General features: G+C 36.3%; 1 protein-coding gene across 1 annotated transcript in view; it reads right to left on the bottom strand.

Moving 5' to 3' along the window:
- The window catches only part of LOC138386719 (ubiquitin-conjugating enzyme E2 E2), a 344112-nt gene that overhangs the window by 75060 nt on the left and 252098 nt on the right, over nt 1–16954 (bottom strand). The window contains exon 4 of the mRNA XM_069473295.1: nt 4220–4352. Coding sequence (XP_069329396.1) covers nt 4220–4352 — 133 coding nt within the window. The remainder of the gene's footprint in view (nt 1–4219; nt 4353–16954) is intronic.

The raw sequence follows: 16954 nt of genomic DNA, 5'->3' as shown, positions 1-16954 counted from the left end.
GATACATGGCGAAGCTGTATATGAATGTCAGAACTCTGGTTAAAAACAAGTTAATTCATGTTAACTCCATAACAACGTGTGTGTTCTCTAACCAAGGCTGGAGTAAGGGAGTAGGCAGTCGGATTGCACATGTAAATCCTGAGAGTCACATTCAACTTTCTTCTTTGAGCAGTAGCAGCAACAACAGTAGAAAAAGCACGTAATAGTAACCAAATTGGGATAAAGTTGTGGAACTCACTGTTGAACTTTAGTTACAGATCGCTGTCTGGCTTTCAAATGTTAGATACCAACTAATTAACTACTGTATTCATGAGTTGCCTTGACTTGCCTAAATTTAAGTAAAAATCTAGTGAGGAAAATAAAATGAAGACTTTGAAAAGCTGAGGACCTAAACTGTCTATTTCACTGTCTGAAAGTAGTTAAAGCCTTTCCTATCAGATGACATTTCATTAGTAAGCAACCCACAGCTGGATTTTAACAAGCAAATCCGTAAGACATATGATACGCTCTGATCGCTAAGATTTATTTAAAAGCATATTTGATAAAATTTGCAATGAAAGAACTATGCTAAAAAGCTTGTAAAGATTATTCTTAATTTGTCTCAGACAGATACTTTTATGTATGTGTGTAATTTTTTGTTTTGTTTCTTTTAAACACTTAAGGCATGAATTTTATTATTCCTTTTTTTGGAGAATTTCCCCTGGCAGATACTGTCTTGTCATTACCAAAGAAAACAACGTTTTCTAGTAATAGATATGAACACTGACACAGAATGACTGACTTGAGCCTAGGTTGCCTGAGATACCGAAAATAAATAACAAACATGCTTGACTTTCCTATCTATCTAATCTTAAATCTATTTAGAATCCTTACTTATTTTTTATAACATGTCCAGATTCACAGAAAGAAAGAAAAAGGCAAATTAAAAATGGGTTACCTCTGTGCATTTCTACTGTAAAAACAGGTATCTGGCCTATTATACAACATGATTCCTTATTTAGGATGTCTGTCATTAGAACCTCTGAGAAAAAAAACATTAGACACGGAGTGTCAGAGTATTTTCAAAGTTTTTTTTTGGCAGGGAAAAAAATATAGGAATATAACATATTCCATTATTTTGCTTCTGAATTCAAGTATTCTTGTTAATTTTACTTGGTGTAAGATTTTTAACAAAAAATACTTTGACATTATTCACAAAAAGAAATAATTGGACAATAGTATACATGAAAACTATTATATATTTGATTGGCAGTCAAATAAATGTAAATTAAAGCAACCATAAGATATCATTTTTCATCTATTGGACTGGCAGAGATTAGAAAAATTTGAAATCCTCAAAGCTGAGGAGAGTGTAAGGAAGTTTTAATACTATACTATCATATATCGATGGCCATGATGTACACTGATACAATTTTTCTGGAGGACAATTTTTCAACCTTTATCAAAAATTCTTAGAAATATGTCCAAACTCTTCACACAAAAATTCCATGTCAACAAATTTAGCTTCAGAAAATAATCATACAAATATATGAAAATCTAATTATAAGTATGTTCATCACATTGCTGATTATAACAGAAGCAATGACAAGAACCTAAATATCCAACCACAGAAACTTTTTGTTAAATTTTGGTAAATTTATATAATGAAATACTATGTAGCCTCTATAATTGTAGCACAATTAAATACTTACTGGAAAGATATACAGTGTTAGGCAAAAATATATAATGTTAGGCAAAAAAGTAATTAAGAAGCCATGGGGAGTATGGCTCACTTTTGATAAAATGATGTAGGTATGTATGCATACATATTTATATGTGTAAATATATATGTGGAAAACAAAAATCTCAAGAGATATACCAAAATGGCATGAATAGTGAGTTTGGGGGATATGATTATAGGTAAATATATTCCCTTTTGCTTATCTACAATATCTTTTTATTCTATAATAGATATGTAGACTGCAAAATTAAAAACATTAAAATATTCACACATTAAACTTCATTTTAAAAGTACAGATTTTGAGCACTGAGGAGTCAGCAATAAGAAATATAATCCCCAACAAAATATAAAGCAACTTCTTTATAAATAAATAGATATCTGAATTATAACATTAAAATATATGTTCACACTGAAAAATAAATAGAGTATTAAAAAATTGTTAGACATACCAGCAGTTTATTACACTTTTCTTCTTGGCCATAATGAGTTAGAGTTTCATCTGACAAGTATTTTCCCAGATAGAATACTATCATTGGTGGTTAAATACTCGACTGAAGACTTGGCATCAAGTACAACAAACAATGTAATACACTCAACCTACACCATAGTCCTTGAAATATGTGAGGACAGATATTAAATTCCTCCCATGACCTATTTTTACTAGCAAACTTCTCAAGGGCAACTGTGTATAATTCAGGGGTAAGTACATGGTCCCTCGAGTCAGAGTTCAGTAGATTCCTGGTTGTATATTCTTGGAAAACCTCCTTAAGCCTCATATAAGTTTCCTCATCTGTGAGAGGGAAACATCCTAGCCTTACTAGAGTATTTTAGTGAAGAAATGAGTTGGCACAGCTGATGCTCAGTACAGGGCTTGATTCAGTAAGAATACTAATGACTCTCTTCCCCTAGCTTTTCTTAGCTTCATTTCATCTACAAATTTCTGCCATGCAGAACTTGAGTAAGTCCACACATTTTCCGAGACTTGTATTTCACAGAACAGACCACACCAAATTTACAAGCAGCTCAACTGCCTGGTCTGATTTTTCCTTCCTCTTCCTCACTCTGTACATCCTTTACTGCAGAGGCTGTCAAAGAAAGATCCTCACATCACTTGTAGTGCAACATACACTCCAGGTGATTTATGGGCTGGTCAAAAGTAGAAAGTAAACGTATAAGGTTCCTGTCCAGCAAAAGGAGAAAAGAAATATTAGATTTACTATGGCTTTATCATTAAAAACCTACCAAATGCAAGCTCCGGGTGATCACCAGTGCTACCGGCCCAGTGAACTAGAATAAAATGTATTGAGTAATGTAGTAAGGCGAATGGGCTTTGGGGCTAGACTCCCCAAGTTTAAATCCTGACAACATGACTGTTGCATACGGCTGGGCAAGTTACTTAGTTTCTTTGTGCCTTTGTTTTCTCATTGGTAAAATGAAGATAATTATAATTATTACTTATTGCTCTAGTATCAAAGCACTATCCAAGCATTAATGGAAAGGAAGAAAAAAGAAAGAGCAGGAGGAAAAAAAGGAGGCAGGGGAATTACAGAAAGTCATGGTGAAGGTCTATTCTTATTCTTGTTTTTGAAAATTGTTTACGCCAACCCACAACTCAAAGTTGTTTTATTTTCCTGTGCATTGAGAAGTTACATCAGGGCCAGATGGCAATTCTTTCTAAGTAGCCAAACAAAATATAGTCAGTATCCTCAGGATGATTTCCTTTGCCATATTAGAAAACAAATGCTAATGGAGATGGTATTTATAATAGTCAATTGACTGAATTATAGGCAGTCAAAAGGAATATAAAGACATCTTAAAGCATATAATCTTGGCTTAAATAAATGAATTATTCTATGTTCTGAATGTACTGCACTCTTGTACTTTCTTTTGACATGAACATAAATGACATTTCATTAATTAATCAGTTTTATTAATAGATTATTATAAATACTTCTTTACTAAATTTTCTTGGCATGATATTTAAACCTCTGTGGGTCACACTTTCCGTGCTAGCGCATATGTATTTTATGTAAGCAGCTGAACCCTGGAGGCACCAAAACTCAAAGCTCTACAGTTAGGGCTATAAACTCTGCCTTGGTGAGTCTTCCTCTGCCTTTAGTCTGACTTCTGAACTTGGCTCTGGCTCCAGCACCCAGGCTATGTCTGGTTCTCTGGGCTCTAGTGTTAGTCCTGGCCCCAACCTCACTCCCCCATTTCCACCCAGAAAACATGGTGTTTTATATTATATTAAAACATATACCACAGAAAGGAGACAATAAGAAGGGATGAAGAAAAGCAATGAAACTAGTAAAAAGCTGGGATTGGGTAATAACCTATACTTTTTCACATTGTTTCCTTTTATACACTATCAGTCCTGGGAAGTTGTCTATGCTAACAGAATAGACATGCATTCCTAGATATGTATATTTAAGAATATTATATGTATATACACATATAATCATACATATTGCTAAAAATGGATGAATACGTCATACTGACCTTAGGGGGTTTAAACGGATAGTCTGGTGAAAAGGTAATATCAAGAAAGAACACCCCTCCTTCATAGACAGATCCTGGGGGTCCCAATATAGTTGACCTCCATTCATAAATGTTGTCTCCTTTGGGTCCAGCACTGAAATAAGACATACAAATGAAATGTGCTTAGAAATTACATAAAGCCTGGAATTTAAAAAATCTATTTATGGTAACAATAAATTGAGCAATTCCATAAAAACAGAACGAAGTTAATAGATTCTCTATTACAATTCATATTGTCCATATTATTGTTCTATAAATGAAATATGTTGATACTACTTAATAAAACAGAACCCAAAAAGGTCCTGTTTTGTCATTCACAACCCTAAGCATATGTTACAGAAGAATCCAAGGACCACAGGCCAGAGGTAGGAAAACAAATGTTTAATAAAAGTGTGAAATTATTTGTCAAGTCAAAGAGACAAAATTTCAAAATGATAAAGGCTGTTGGAGCACAACTACTCTAACCCCTTTGTTAACAACTGAGAACACAAATGAGGTCCATGGAGATTAGTAAATATGCATCATGCAAAGACTCAGCTCAAATATCATATCCCATCTGAATCCTTTTTTTTTTTTTTTTTTTTTTTTAAAAAGACAGGGTCTTGCTCTGTTGCCCAGGCTGGAGTAGAGTGGCAAGATCATAGCTCACTGCAACCTCCAACTCCTCAAGCTATCTGCCCTGCCTCAGCCTCCCAAGTGGCTGGGACTACAGGCATGTACCACCATGCCTGGCTATTTTTTCTATTTTTTTTGTGTGTGGGGGGGCGGAGATGAGGTCTTGCTATGTTGACCAGGATGGTCTTGAACAATCCTCCTTAAGTCACCCTCCTCCCTCAGCCTCCAAAGTGCTGGGATTATGGATGTGAAGAGCCATTGTACCTGGTCCCTTCATCTAAATCTTCTTTCTTTCTCCCCAAATGACTCAGGACCCATAAATCAGAGCAGTGAGGTCTGGGGATGATAAAATGCACCATTTTGTTTTATAACTATGTTTTGTAACTATTGCTTCTTCTGTCCCTCCCTAGAAGTTCCTTGAGGAGTAGGTTTTGCCTTGCCCTTAGTGCCTATTAAGGAAATGTTCCTTAGATGATAGCAAAGCAAGTAAAGAAGCCACATGGCTACTAGCAGCAAACCTGTATCTCTGACTTTGCTGGGGAAAATAAAGCCCACATGAGTCAACTGAATTTTGTTAGTTCTCTCACGTGAACAGATGGACAAAATGAGATTAGGATTCATTTTTCTAGTATTCTTCTTGCTTTAATAAGCTATTACCTATATCTAATAGCTAGAAATTCTCCTACACCCTGTAGCACAGTGGGCAACACTATTAAGGTGCTTGGGAAAGAGTTTATTGCCAACAAAGATTTAGCTTCTTTCCTTCTTAGTTTGAAATCAATTTATATCTATAAAAATCCATTGTTGAGCAACCATTTTACCATGAATAGCCATTTATGATAAAAAGGAAAAACTCAGCAAAATTGGAATAGAAGGACACTTCTTTAACCTGAAAAAGGACTTCTATCATAAATCTCACAGCAACTACTGTATTCGATGGAAAAGTATTAAAAGCATTCCCTTTAAATTGAGGAACAAGACAAGGATGCCCACTATTTTTACTTCTAATCAGTACCATACTGGAGATCATATTCAGCAAAGTATGAAAAAAAAAAACAAGAAAAAATAAAAGGTATATGGATTGGAGTGGGAGAAATAAAGCTCTTAGCATTTATAGTATTTATGTTCACAGAAAAAAAATACAAAAATATATATAATTTATTAAACTTAATAAAAGTGTTTAGCAAAGTGGCTAGATATAAGATCAATATCCAAATATCAACTTCATTTCAATATGCCGACAAAATTAAAAATGTATTTTTAAAATGAGTTACACCAGTATTAAAAATACAAGAAGCTTATGAATAAATTTCATAAAAGATATATAAGGTCTTTATGGACAAAATTATAAAACTTACTGACATACACTCAAGAGAGCTAAATAAAAAGAGAGAGATACCAAGTTTATGGGTAGGGACATAACAGTGGAAGGGAGGCTTAACATGACTAGCTCCATTTTGCTTCTGACCCCCTGCAGTAACATCCTTTGGCTTAAAAGCTTCTGCTTAGCTGCACGTAGGCCAGCTAATTATAGGAAGAATTTATTTTGTAGTTCAACTCTAGAAGAAAGATGATAACCATCCTTTTCCCAAAACTAACTCCTGGGGAGATAAGGAACGTATGCACACAAGTAACAATGCTATGTTAAAGATTTATAGGAACATCTTGATCTGACCTACATCCTCCAAAGTTAACTGACCAAGAACAATGAAGTTTTACAACCTCCTCAGACTCTCCCTGACGCCCAGATGTCTACAGTCCTCAGTCACCTCTTGCAAGCTGCCCCCCCTTAACATAAAAAGGAACCTAAAGTTCATATAACTTAGGAAGGTTCTTTAGGACATTAGTCCTCCATCTTCTCAGTTTGCTGGCTCTCTGAAGAAAAGTCATTTTCCTTGCACCAACATCTTGTCTTTCAACTTACTGGATGTCCTGTGGTGAATGGTATAAGCTTGGATTCATTATAGGGAGACTCAATATCCTACAGAAGTAAATTCTCCCAAACTGATCCATTACAATTCCAACCAACGTCTAACAGTTTTTAAAAAATGAAACTTTACAAGTTGATTCTAAAATTTGTTTGGAAGCTCATAGAAACTCCTCAAGCTTTTCCACACACATATGGAAACCTGATTTATATCGGAACTGATGAGACTGGAAAATAGTTTTTGTATTTGGAAAACAGAGAAATTGAATTTTTATCTTTAATAAATACACAAAACTCACCTACAGAAGGATTAAACACTTAAATGCAAAAGTCAAAATTTTAGAATTGGACTGATGAAAGTGACAAGGCAAGCCAACAAACTGAGAAAAGATAGTTAGGTCATATAAAACCAACCAAATTCTAGTGTATAGAACTTATAAGCTCCTAAGAATCAGTAAGAAGAAGCCTAACTCCACTAAAAAAGACATGAATAGACATTTCTAAAAAAAGAAAAAGGAAACACAAATGGCCAATACTATGAAAAATGCACAGTCTCATCCAAATCAGGGAAATGAAATCTAAAATCACAATTCTGTAATATTATTTCATAAAACATATAGGCTAAAATAAATGCCTGACAAAACCATGTGTTGATGAGGATGTGGGAAAACCATAAGTCCTAAATCACTTTGGATAAGAACGTAGGCTTATTGAGTTAAGTTGAATATACAGTTGACCCTTGAACAACACAGGTTTGAATTGCATGTGTCCACTTAAATATAAATTTTTTACACTAAGTATATTACAAATTTTTTGAGATTTGTGACAATATGAAAAACTTTCAGATGGACTACACAGTCTAAAAACATCAAAAAAATTAAGAAAATGTTTAAGTATGTCATATGCATAAGGTATATGTAGATACTAGTCTATTTTACCATTTACTATCATAAAATATACATGAATCTCTAATAAAAAGTTAAAAGGTATCAAAACTTACACAAACACTTACCATACGTGGCACCATTCACAGTCAAGAGAAATGTAAATGAAGATGCAGTATTAAATCATAACTGCAAAAAATTAACTGTAGTACATACTTTACAATTATAATAATTTTGCAACCAATCTCTTGTTGCTATTGTCGTGAGCACAAGTTGCAAGTATCAGCTTAAAACACCATGTGACACTAGTCATCTCCACATGAGCAATTTTTCTCTCCAGTAAATTGTGTATTGCAGCAAAAAGTGATCTCTCACGGTTCTTGTGTGTTTTTCATTGTGTTTCATGCAATACAGTAAACTTAAATAACACCATGGGACCTATAAAAAGTGCCACTAGTGATGCTGCAAGTGCTCCCAAGAGCAGACAAAAGTCATGTCAGTACAAGAAAAAGTCGAATTACTTGACCTTCGATTGAGATCTACAGCTGTGGCTGCTCATATTTCGGAGAAACAATTCATCTGGTAAACAGATGTTACAAACTTATAGTATCGATAAATACATTACAGTACTGTAAATGTATTTTCTCTTCCTTCCTTATGATTTTCTTATTATTTTCTTTTCTCTAGTCAACTTTATTGTAAGGATACAGTATATAATACATATAACATACAAAATATGTGTTAATTGACTATTCATGTTATCTATCATCAGTAAGCCTTCTCTGATCAACACTAGGCTATTAATAAATTTGGGGGGGTCAAAATTATACATGGTCAAAGTTATACATGGATTTTAGACTACACAGGGGGTCAGCTCCCCTAACCCCCATGTTGTTCAAGGGTCAACTGTACTCCTATTTTACAATATAGCAATTGCAGTATATACCACAGAGAAACTTTGACACGTGTGTACCAGAAGACATGTATAAGAATGTTCTTAGAAGCATTATTTGTAATAGCAAAATTGGAAACAACACAAATGCCTACTGACAGAAGAAGGGATAAATTTACCCAAAGGAATGCTACACAGCGGTGAAAATATCCAGAGAAACATGAATGAATCTTGAAGATATACTGAATAAAAAAGCAAGTCTAAAAAGAATATATACAGTATGATACTATTTCTCCAGTGCTTAAAAACAAGAAAATATATTGTTGAGAGATACATAAATATGGGGTAAGGCAAGAAAATCAATAAGAAAAAAGTTCAGAAGAGTGACTTTCTGGGTGGGAGCAGAGGCTGGAGGAGCAGCATACAGGAGCTTCAAGAGTTCTGGGTGGTTCTTCCCAGTGTGTGTGGTGGATTCAAGAGTTATCTGTTTTATTACTAGGTTTCATAACCTACTTATGTATTAGATATGCTCTTATATTTGTATCAAATTTTTATATTAAGAAAAAGTATGCCAAAAGTATACCAAAATGCTATGTGAGAAAAGCAAGTTGCAGCATATGTACAGTATAATCCTACTGTATAAATTAAAGAAAGATCCTAATGTATAAATACTTTATATTGTTTACAGATACATATCTTTGTCAAAGTCATTTAAGAAATAGACTGGAAAGATACACCTAAATTTATGATAGTGGTTGTGTAAAGAGAAAGAACAGGGATGAGGTGAAGTGGGCAGATGGGAGGAAATATATCTAGAGATGAGAAATGAAGCAGAGTTCAATTTTATTTCTAGGGTTTAATTTTTCTTATTTAAGAAAAGATGAAATCATATCACAGTTACCCTACCTTAGTGCAAAGGGCTGAAATATATTGAGAAGCAGTGGTGCAAGAGACTAGAGTTTAGCACTATTGCCCTATCTTCCCTCTTACCTACCAATCCTGAAGCTGGCAATGAGGCACAGAGTATATTCATCCCAGATGACAATAAAGCTTTGGCAACCTGCCTCTTGTTGCCAGACAAGCTCACTCACTCAGATGAATAATAATACACATGGTTACGCCCTGAGCTATAATTAAACTCAATATGAATAGATAAATTTATCAGAAGGAAGAGCTCAGAAGTAGAGTAAATTATAGGTTTATAGTTACAACATTACTTCAACGTAGATGAAGAAATTTAGTTAAAAAATACGCACAGGAAAGTATACAGCTGTGAAACAATGCACACAAACAATTTTCAAACACAAAGATATAATTTCTCCGAGTCACTTTGAGGAAGTTTTAAGATGAGCTTCCAAGAATGGTAACCACAGTTAGTTTTACAATACGAGCTAAATAAGGAGTCATCAAATAGTATCGTTGAGGAAGAGAATCAGAAGACAGGCGGTATCTCACTAAAGAGGGCAGTGTCTGCAGATAATGTAAACTCATTCTGTGACCATTCCAAGTTTTATTTGGCTCTGTAAGAACTCCAAAGTTTACTGGTTCTTTGAAGTCAGTCAGCCATCTAATAGACTAAAATAACATAGCCAGTATTATTACTCTGAGTTGGTTTATACTGTTAGGGTATGCCTTTTTAAGAAATACTGAGCTGGTGGCAACAAACTACCTTGAAAACAGATGGGTGTTTTATCAGGCAACATAAAACTACTATTTCCAGATTGCGTTTTAGCAATCTGGCTTCCTCTACCATTTTAGAAATGGTATGTCTGCATCACCTGCAATCCCAAACCTAATAGCAGTGGTTCTTGAACTATACAGCCCTGTGCCCCACTCTCATTTGGATACGTCCCAGGTGAAAACCCTTGGTATAAAAGTTCAGAACTTGCTATATAATACAGTAGCCTTATGGCTACTGAGCACGTGAAATGTGGCTAGAGCAAATTGAGATGTGCTGTAAATGTGAAATATATGCCAAATTTTGAAGACAATGCAAAGGAAAACAAAATATCTGATTAATAATAATTTTAATAACCACTAAATACTTATCTACTTAATTATTTAATAAATAATTACATGTTGAAATGGCAATATTTGGGATATACTGGGCTAAAAGTATATTAAAATAACCTTATTTTTTTTTTTTTTTTGCTTTTTAAAATGTGGCTCCTAGGAATTTAAAATTACACATGTGGCTCACATTATATTTCTATTCCACAGTACAGTTCTAGACTAGTGTTACTCCATAAAGCTTCTGTGATAATGGAAATGTTCTAGTTCTGCTTTCCTTTATCCAATATGGCAGCCACTAACTACATGTGGTCATTAGGTACTGGAAATGAGGTTGGTGAGATCAGAACTAAAATTTCATTTGATTTTAATGAATTTAAATTTAAATAGCTACATGTGGGGACCAGTGCCTACTGTTTGGATAATTCCAGTCTAGAGGCCCATATTGACCAAAATTATTTTTAATATGTCAGAATTATTTAGATCTATTCAAAACAGAAGAATGGGCTTGTATATACTTTACTGAACCAAAGAAGTGAGAAGCAAATGCTGTAGATTGTTTTGTATTTTTAATGATTACTTCTCCCCTAAATTGATCAAATAAAATTTGGTGCCAAAGGATACTTGCAGTACAGTGAAGTGGTAAAGAACATAAATAGGCTCCAGAGTCTGACTTGCTCATCTGAATCCTAGTCCTGCTATTTAAAACCTGTTATGACCCTGGGTAAATGTGTATTCCTTGTATGTCTAAAGTTTGCTTATCAGCAAAATGGAGTAATTATAACACCAACCTTGTGAAGCAACTGTAAATTTTTAGTAGTATTGTACTCATACAACTTGGAAAATGGACCCTGTAAAAGCACAAATAGCTTCCAAATGTTAGTTGCTATTGTAGTTGCTACTGCATGTTGTGGATGATACAGAGGTTTACAAACACACTCAAAAGGTTAATTGTCTAGCAAATTTATAAAAAGAGTTTCAGGATCTTTGGACTAGAAAACAAGCTACCAAGACCTGTATATTAAAAAAAAATAATAACCCTTCAGCCTAATCTTATAATGTATATTTAGATAGGGCAGAACTTTGGAAATCATACAAATCCATAGCTGCTACTTTTAGGAAATCCAATTTGTCAATGAATAGAATGTTTATTTAACATCAGAATTTTGCTGTATGAGGTTATTTAGCAATGTTTTCCCACCTGCAGTATTCTTAAAATGATCAATTCTCTTAACAATATTATTTTAGATTTTATTTAAATAAAAAACCCAAACCTAACATTCATAGTTAAATTTCAAAAGAAAATTAGATAAGTTTATTAAAATGCAAATATACGCAAATTACAAATTGGTTGAATGCTTAAGGTTGCTGCTAAAGAGAAATCCTTCTAGAGAATCATTGTTATAAACTATGCTCAGCTTCTCATGCTGCAGCCCCTATGTACAGCTGGAATACAACACATGATGAAAAGGACTAGGCCCTCATTGTCTTTATTTAAGATCATAAGATGCTTTAAATATATTGAATACTTTCAATGTGCTGTGCCATGGCTGTGACTCTAAGTGCTGTGTCCGCTGCTTTTCCCCCAAACATTGATTTTGGAACAGTAAAGAGGAAGGATGTCTGGGCAAAGTTGGGATTCTGGCTCCACAGGAGTAGAGTATCTCTAATGTGCTATCACTTCTCACTCACTCTTTCTGTGCCTCAATCCCTTCAAAAGTAAAGTGAGATAATGATAGTACCTGAATCAAAGAGTTATCGGGAAGTTTAATGGGATTAATACAAATAAAATGCTTTGAATCTTGTTGAACATAGTAAATGTTGAATAAACATTAGTTATTTGTATTAGTATAAACCTTGATTGTAAGGGATTATAATTTTGATGGCATAACTAGAACAAATCAAATGGGAACGGGCTTTTTAAAATTAGTATTCACGAAATAGGCTAGCTAAAATTAAAGTTTTAACTGCAGCTAACATTCATAGTTAGAAATTCAAGTATACTGCACAGCAAGTGAGAGTTGCCGTCTGTTAGTTCTATTACTCAGAGAGATTCTCTTAAAGTGTGTGTGTGTGCCTCACCAGGTAGGGAGGCATCTTGTCTGAAGAATAGGTGTTCAGTCCCTGCAGACCCAAATTAAAGTTATTAAAGATGATCTTCAGGGCAGGGGACTGACCTGAAATTGATGTGGACAGGGTGGTGAGAACATAGTACAAGGGGATTTTTCAGAAGCTCTAGCTTGTATGTAAGACTCTGTGGAATGAAATTCATCTCTTTCAGCAGGCAGGCACATTGTTCATACTCAAATGATATACTGCACCTATGTCCAAAGTTCCTTTGGAAGCTAGCTGTAGGAATATTGAGCTTCTGGCTTACAACATAATAATGAATGCATTTCCTCTAAGTATTGTATACCTCTAATTTAGGATTCTATTCCAATTCGTTTGTCCTCTTCAATGATACCTCTTCTGTGTTTGCCTCCTCAGAAGTTCTAACCTCAGCCATCTAGTCTTCTCGCCTCCATTCTGGGTATCTCATTCTCCACCTTTGATAATCTACCAAACAGTGACAGAATCTTTAATTTGGTCAGAAATCTGAGAGTCATCCTTGACTATGCTTCCTTCTTCTCTCCTTTAAATTCTCCAAATCCTGTTGAATCTTACTTCATAGTACCTCTATAATCTGTCTTTTGGCTCTATCAACTCTCACTTAGGTTATGGCATCAGCATCCTCTGTGGTTTCTCTGCCTACAGTCTTGCCTTCCTTCAATATATTCACCACACTGCAGATAGGGCAATATCCACAAACTCTTTTAAATGTGATCCTTTGTTTTTCTGATTTTCTGCCTTCTTCAAGATCAAGCCCAAATTTCTTGGTGGCATACAAGGTCTTTCATAAAGATTTGGTTCCATTTACATTTCTGCCCTCATCCATTGTCATCCCTTGCCAATCCCAGAGCTCGCCTTGAACTCTATACTCCAATCATACTGGAACTTACCTGTAGAACTACGGAAGGGAGCTGGGCTCTTTCTAGTCTCCTGGCTTTTGCATAAGATGTTTGTAGCTCTCACTATTCTATTTGACCTTTAGGTCTTCTTAGCTGCATCCTCCTCCAGGACATCTTCCCCAGACCCTAAAGGCTGCAATAGGTTCTCCTTTGGAAGTGGTAATATTCTATACAAATATTAGCGTTATAAAAACAGAGATATGCGTGGGACCTTTAATATTGAGGAAAGAGGAAATATTAAGTAACAGCACACTGTCAATCACACGAAAAAGGAACTCTACCCTGATAGTGAAAACGCAGCCCCTATGCCCAAAACAGTGTTGAGAAACAGGCCAGATGTGTATTGTCTGAGAGGTCAAATTAAGAATAGTGTTTAATTATCTCCTGAGGTTAGCTATATGTATATATATTTTTTGAGACAGAGTCTCACTCTGTCACCCTGGCTAGAGTACAGCAGCATTATCATAGCTCACTGTAACCTCAAACTCCTGGGCTCAAGCAATCCTCCTGCCTCAGCTTCCCAAGAATTTGGGACTATAGGTGCACACCACGACAGCCGGCTAGTTTTTTCTACTTTTTGTAGAGATGGGATCTCACTCTTGCTCAGGCTGGTCTCAAACTCCTGACCTCAAGCGATCCTCTCACTTTGGCCTCCTAGAGTGCTGGGATTACAGGTGTGAGCCACCATGCCTGGTCTGGATATATTGTTTAACCTTTTCATTCTGGGCATGTTTTAAAGATTTGTTAAACAGCCATTTTTATCTCAGCTACCAAATTCTTTTTGTAGTTTTTCAAACTAGAAACTCAATGGCCATCTTTGAACCACTTTCTTCATTTCTTTGGCAAACCTACCACACTTCTTCCTGTAATAGTGCTTTTCTTGCCTGCCTCCTGACCTAACCTGTGCTTTTAAACTCTACTCTGTGTGAGAAATGAAAGGCCTCAAGGTACTCAGGGATTCTAGAAATAGCTTCTCTTATCAGTACTGTGAGAACACTTTTGGCATGTGAGATAGCCAATGTAGCAAGTAATGTTTCTTTATTATTTAATTTTTTCCCTCCACAGATGTGTTAGACAGGAAGGCTGCAGAGCTTTAATAATGTGTCTACTGATCTTATCTGCAGTGTAAACAAGCTTTCAAAAGGACTGCAAACCACTGCTGCCCCTACACAGTTTTTAGGAAGCCAAATCCCTTCTCAAAAATTTTCAATTCTCAAAAATGTTACCATGCATAGATAACAGACTATGAGAGAGTGAGAGAGAGAGATTTTTTAAGTTTGGAAGAAAGGCAAAATGTCAGCCCTGTAGGGGAAGAAAGGTGGTAGGTGGCTAAATTAGATACTATAGGCTGGGCACAATGGCTCACACCTGTAATCCCAGCACTTTGGGAGGCAGGGGCAGGAGGATCACCTGAGGCCAGGAGTTCTAGACCAGACTGTGCAATGTAGTGAGACCACACCTCTACAAAAAATAAAAAATTAGGCCGAGCGCGGTGGCTCACGCCTGTAATCCTAGCACTCTGGGAGGCTGAGATGGGTGGATTGCTCAAGGTCAGGAGTTCGAGACCAGCCTGAGCGAGACCCCGTCTCTACTAAAAATAGAAAGACATTATATGGACAACTAAAAATCTATATAGAAAAAATTAGCCGGGCATAGTGGCGCATGCCTGTAGTCCCAGCTACTCGGGAGGCTGAGGCAGTAGGATCGCTTAAGCCGAGGAGTCTGAGGTTGCTGTGAGCTAAGCTGACGCCACGGCACTCTCTCTAGCCTGGGCAACAAAGTGAGACTCTGTCTCAACAACAACAACAACAACAACAAAAAAAAAAAAAAAATTAGCCAAGCGTGGTGGCATCTGCCTGTAGTCCCAGCTACTCAGGCGGCTAAGGGAGGAGGATTGCTTAAACCTAGGAATTGAAGGTTACAGTGAGCTCTAACCCAGGCAACAGAGCAAGACTCTGTCTCCAAAAAAATAAAAAAATAAAATAAACTAACATAACCAAATAAAATAAAATAGACCCTGTAAATAATCCAGCAGTAAAAGATACTGATTGATTTCCAACAAGAGGTGAGGTTTAGCAGACTTAATTCAAAAGTTCCCTATGATTACTTCAGGAAATCAACACCCCCAGAGGACCAAAATACTGGCTATAGGGGTACTGAGACTTACTTTCAATGATTACCCACCTTTTTCTCATTGCCTATTATGTGTAAGGCACTGTACTGAGATCTGGGCAAGAAAAAGAATAGTCCTGATCCCCAAGGGGCTTCCTGTCTGGGCAGTAAGAGAGCAGGCAAGATGTATTTGTTCCACAGGATTCATAATCAAGATGCTACGGGAGCCCTGCAAAAAGAATGATTTCATTTCCTGGTGGGTGGGCTGCTTTACCCTGTCTTACAACACAGCAGTACCATGTCTCATTTCACCAGTGAAGAAGAAACATTAGAGTCTCAGAGTGAGCATATGGTTTGAACAAGTCCCACAGGTGGTTCTGACACAAACTGCACCTCCTCTAGGGAAAGGCTTCATAAAAGGGGTGGCAATTAACCTGGACTGGAAGGTAAAGTACATTTCCATACGTACAGGAAGATGGGGTATAACAGGTTAAAGTCACCTCCTGGAAAAAAGGCAGGGAAGAAGAAAGTGGGTGTCCTGTCAGGAGAACAGCAAATATTATATACCAGGATGGCTGAGGTGAGATAGTATATGGCCTTACATGCCATGAAAAGGAATTGGAAATGTATTCTGGAGAACTGTGGTTTTCAAATTTGTTGCTCCCAGGAGCTGCAAAGCTCCACTGAGGTCTCTTGTCGTCACTAAGCTCTCTGCTACCTCTCCACCTGAGATTCAACCAGAGAAACTCCACTGTGTACGTGTGTACTGTCAACACTTGATTTCTTTCAGTGTTCTTTGAATAAAGGGAGTTCAATGCTTTAAAAAGAGCTTGAACTGCTTCTGGAACTCCCATAACCCCCCCCCCCCCCCCAAAGCCTAGATCTGAACCCAGAACAAATGAATTAGAATCTGATGAGCACCTGGAACCACTGTGAGAGAACCACTATCTCATACTACGGAGTCACTGACAGCCTCGAAGTACGGTCCAGAGAGTAGCAGCATTAGGCAATGTACTGAACCCACGGAATATTTTTAACAAGATCTTCAGATGATTGCTGTATACATTAAAGGTTGACAGGCACCGATGGAAGGTTCTAAGGAGGGAGCACACAATGAAATCCATGTGATATAATAAGATCCACCATTTACTGAGCATCTTCTATGTGCCAGACATTGCGCCAGCTACTTTTCATACCATTCTGAGCCTGTTTTCTTATCTGTAAAAAGGGAAATGTTTTTATCTTGTG

The sequence above is a fragment of the Eulemur rufifrons genome, chromosome 7 (assembly GCF_041146395.1).
Source record: "Eulemur rufifrons isolate Redbay chromosome 7, OSU_ERuf_1, whole genome shotgun sequence".
NCBI lineage: Eukaryota > Metazoa > Chordata > Mammalia > Primates > Lemuridae > Eulemur > Eulemur rufifrons.
Note: the sequence above shows the minus strand (reverse complement) of the source record. Positions and strands in the feature narration are given on the sequence as shown.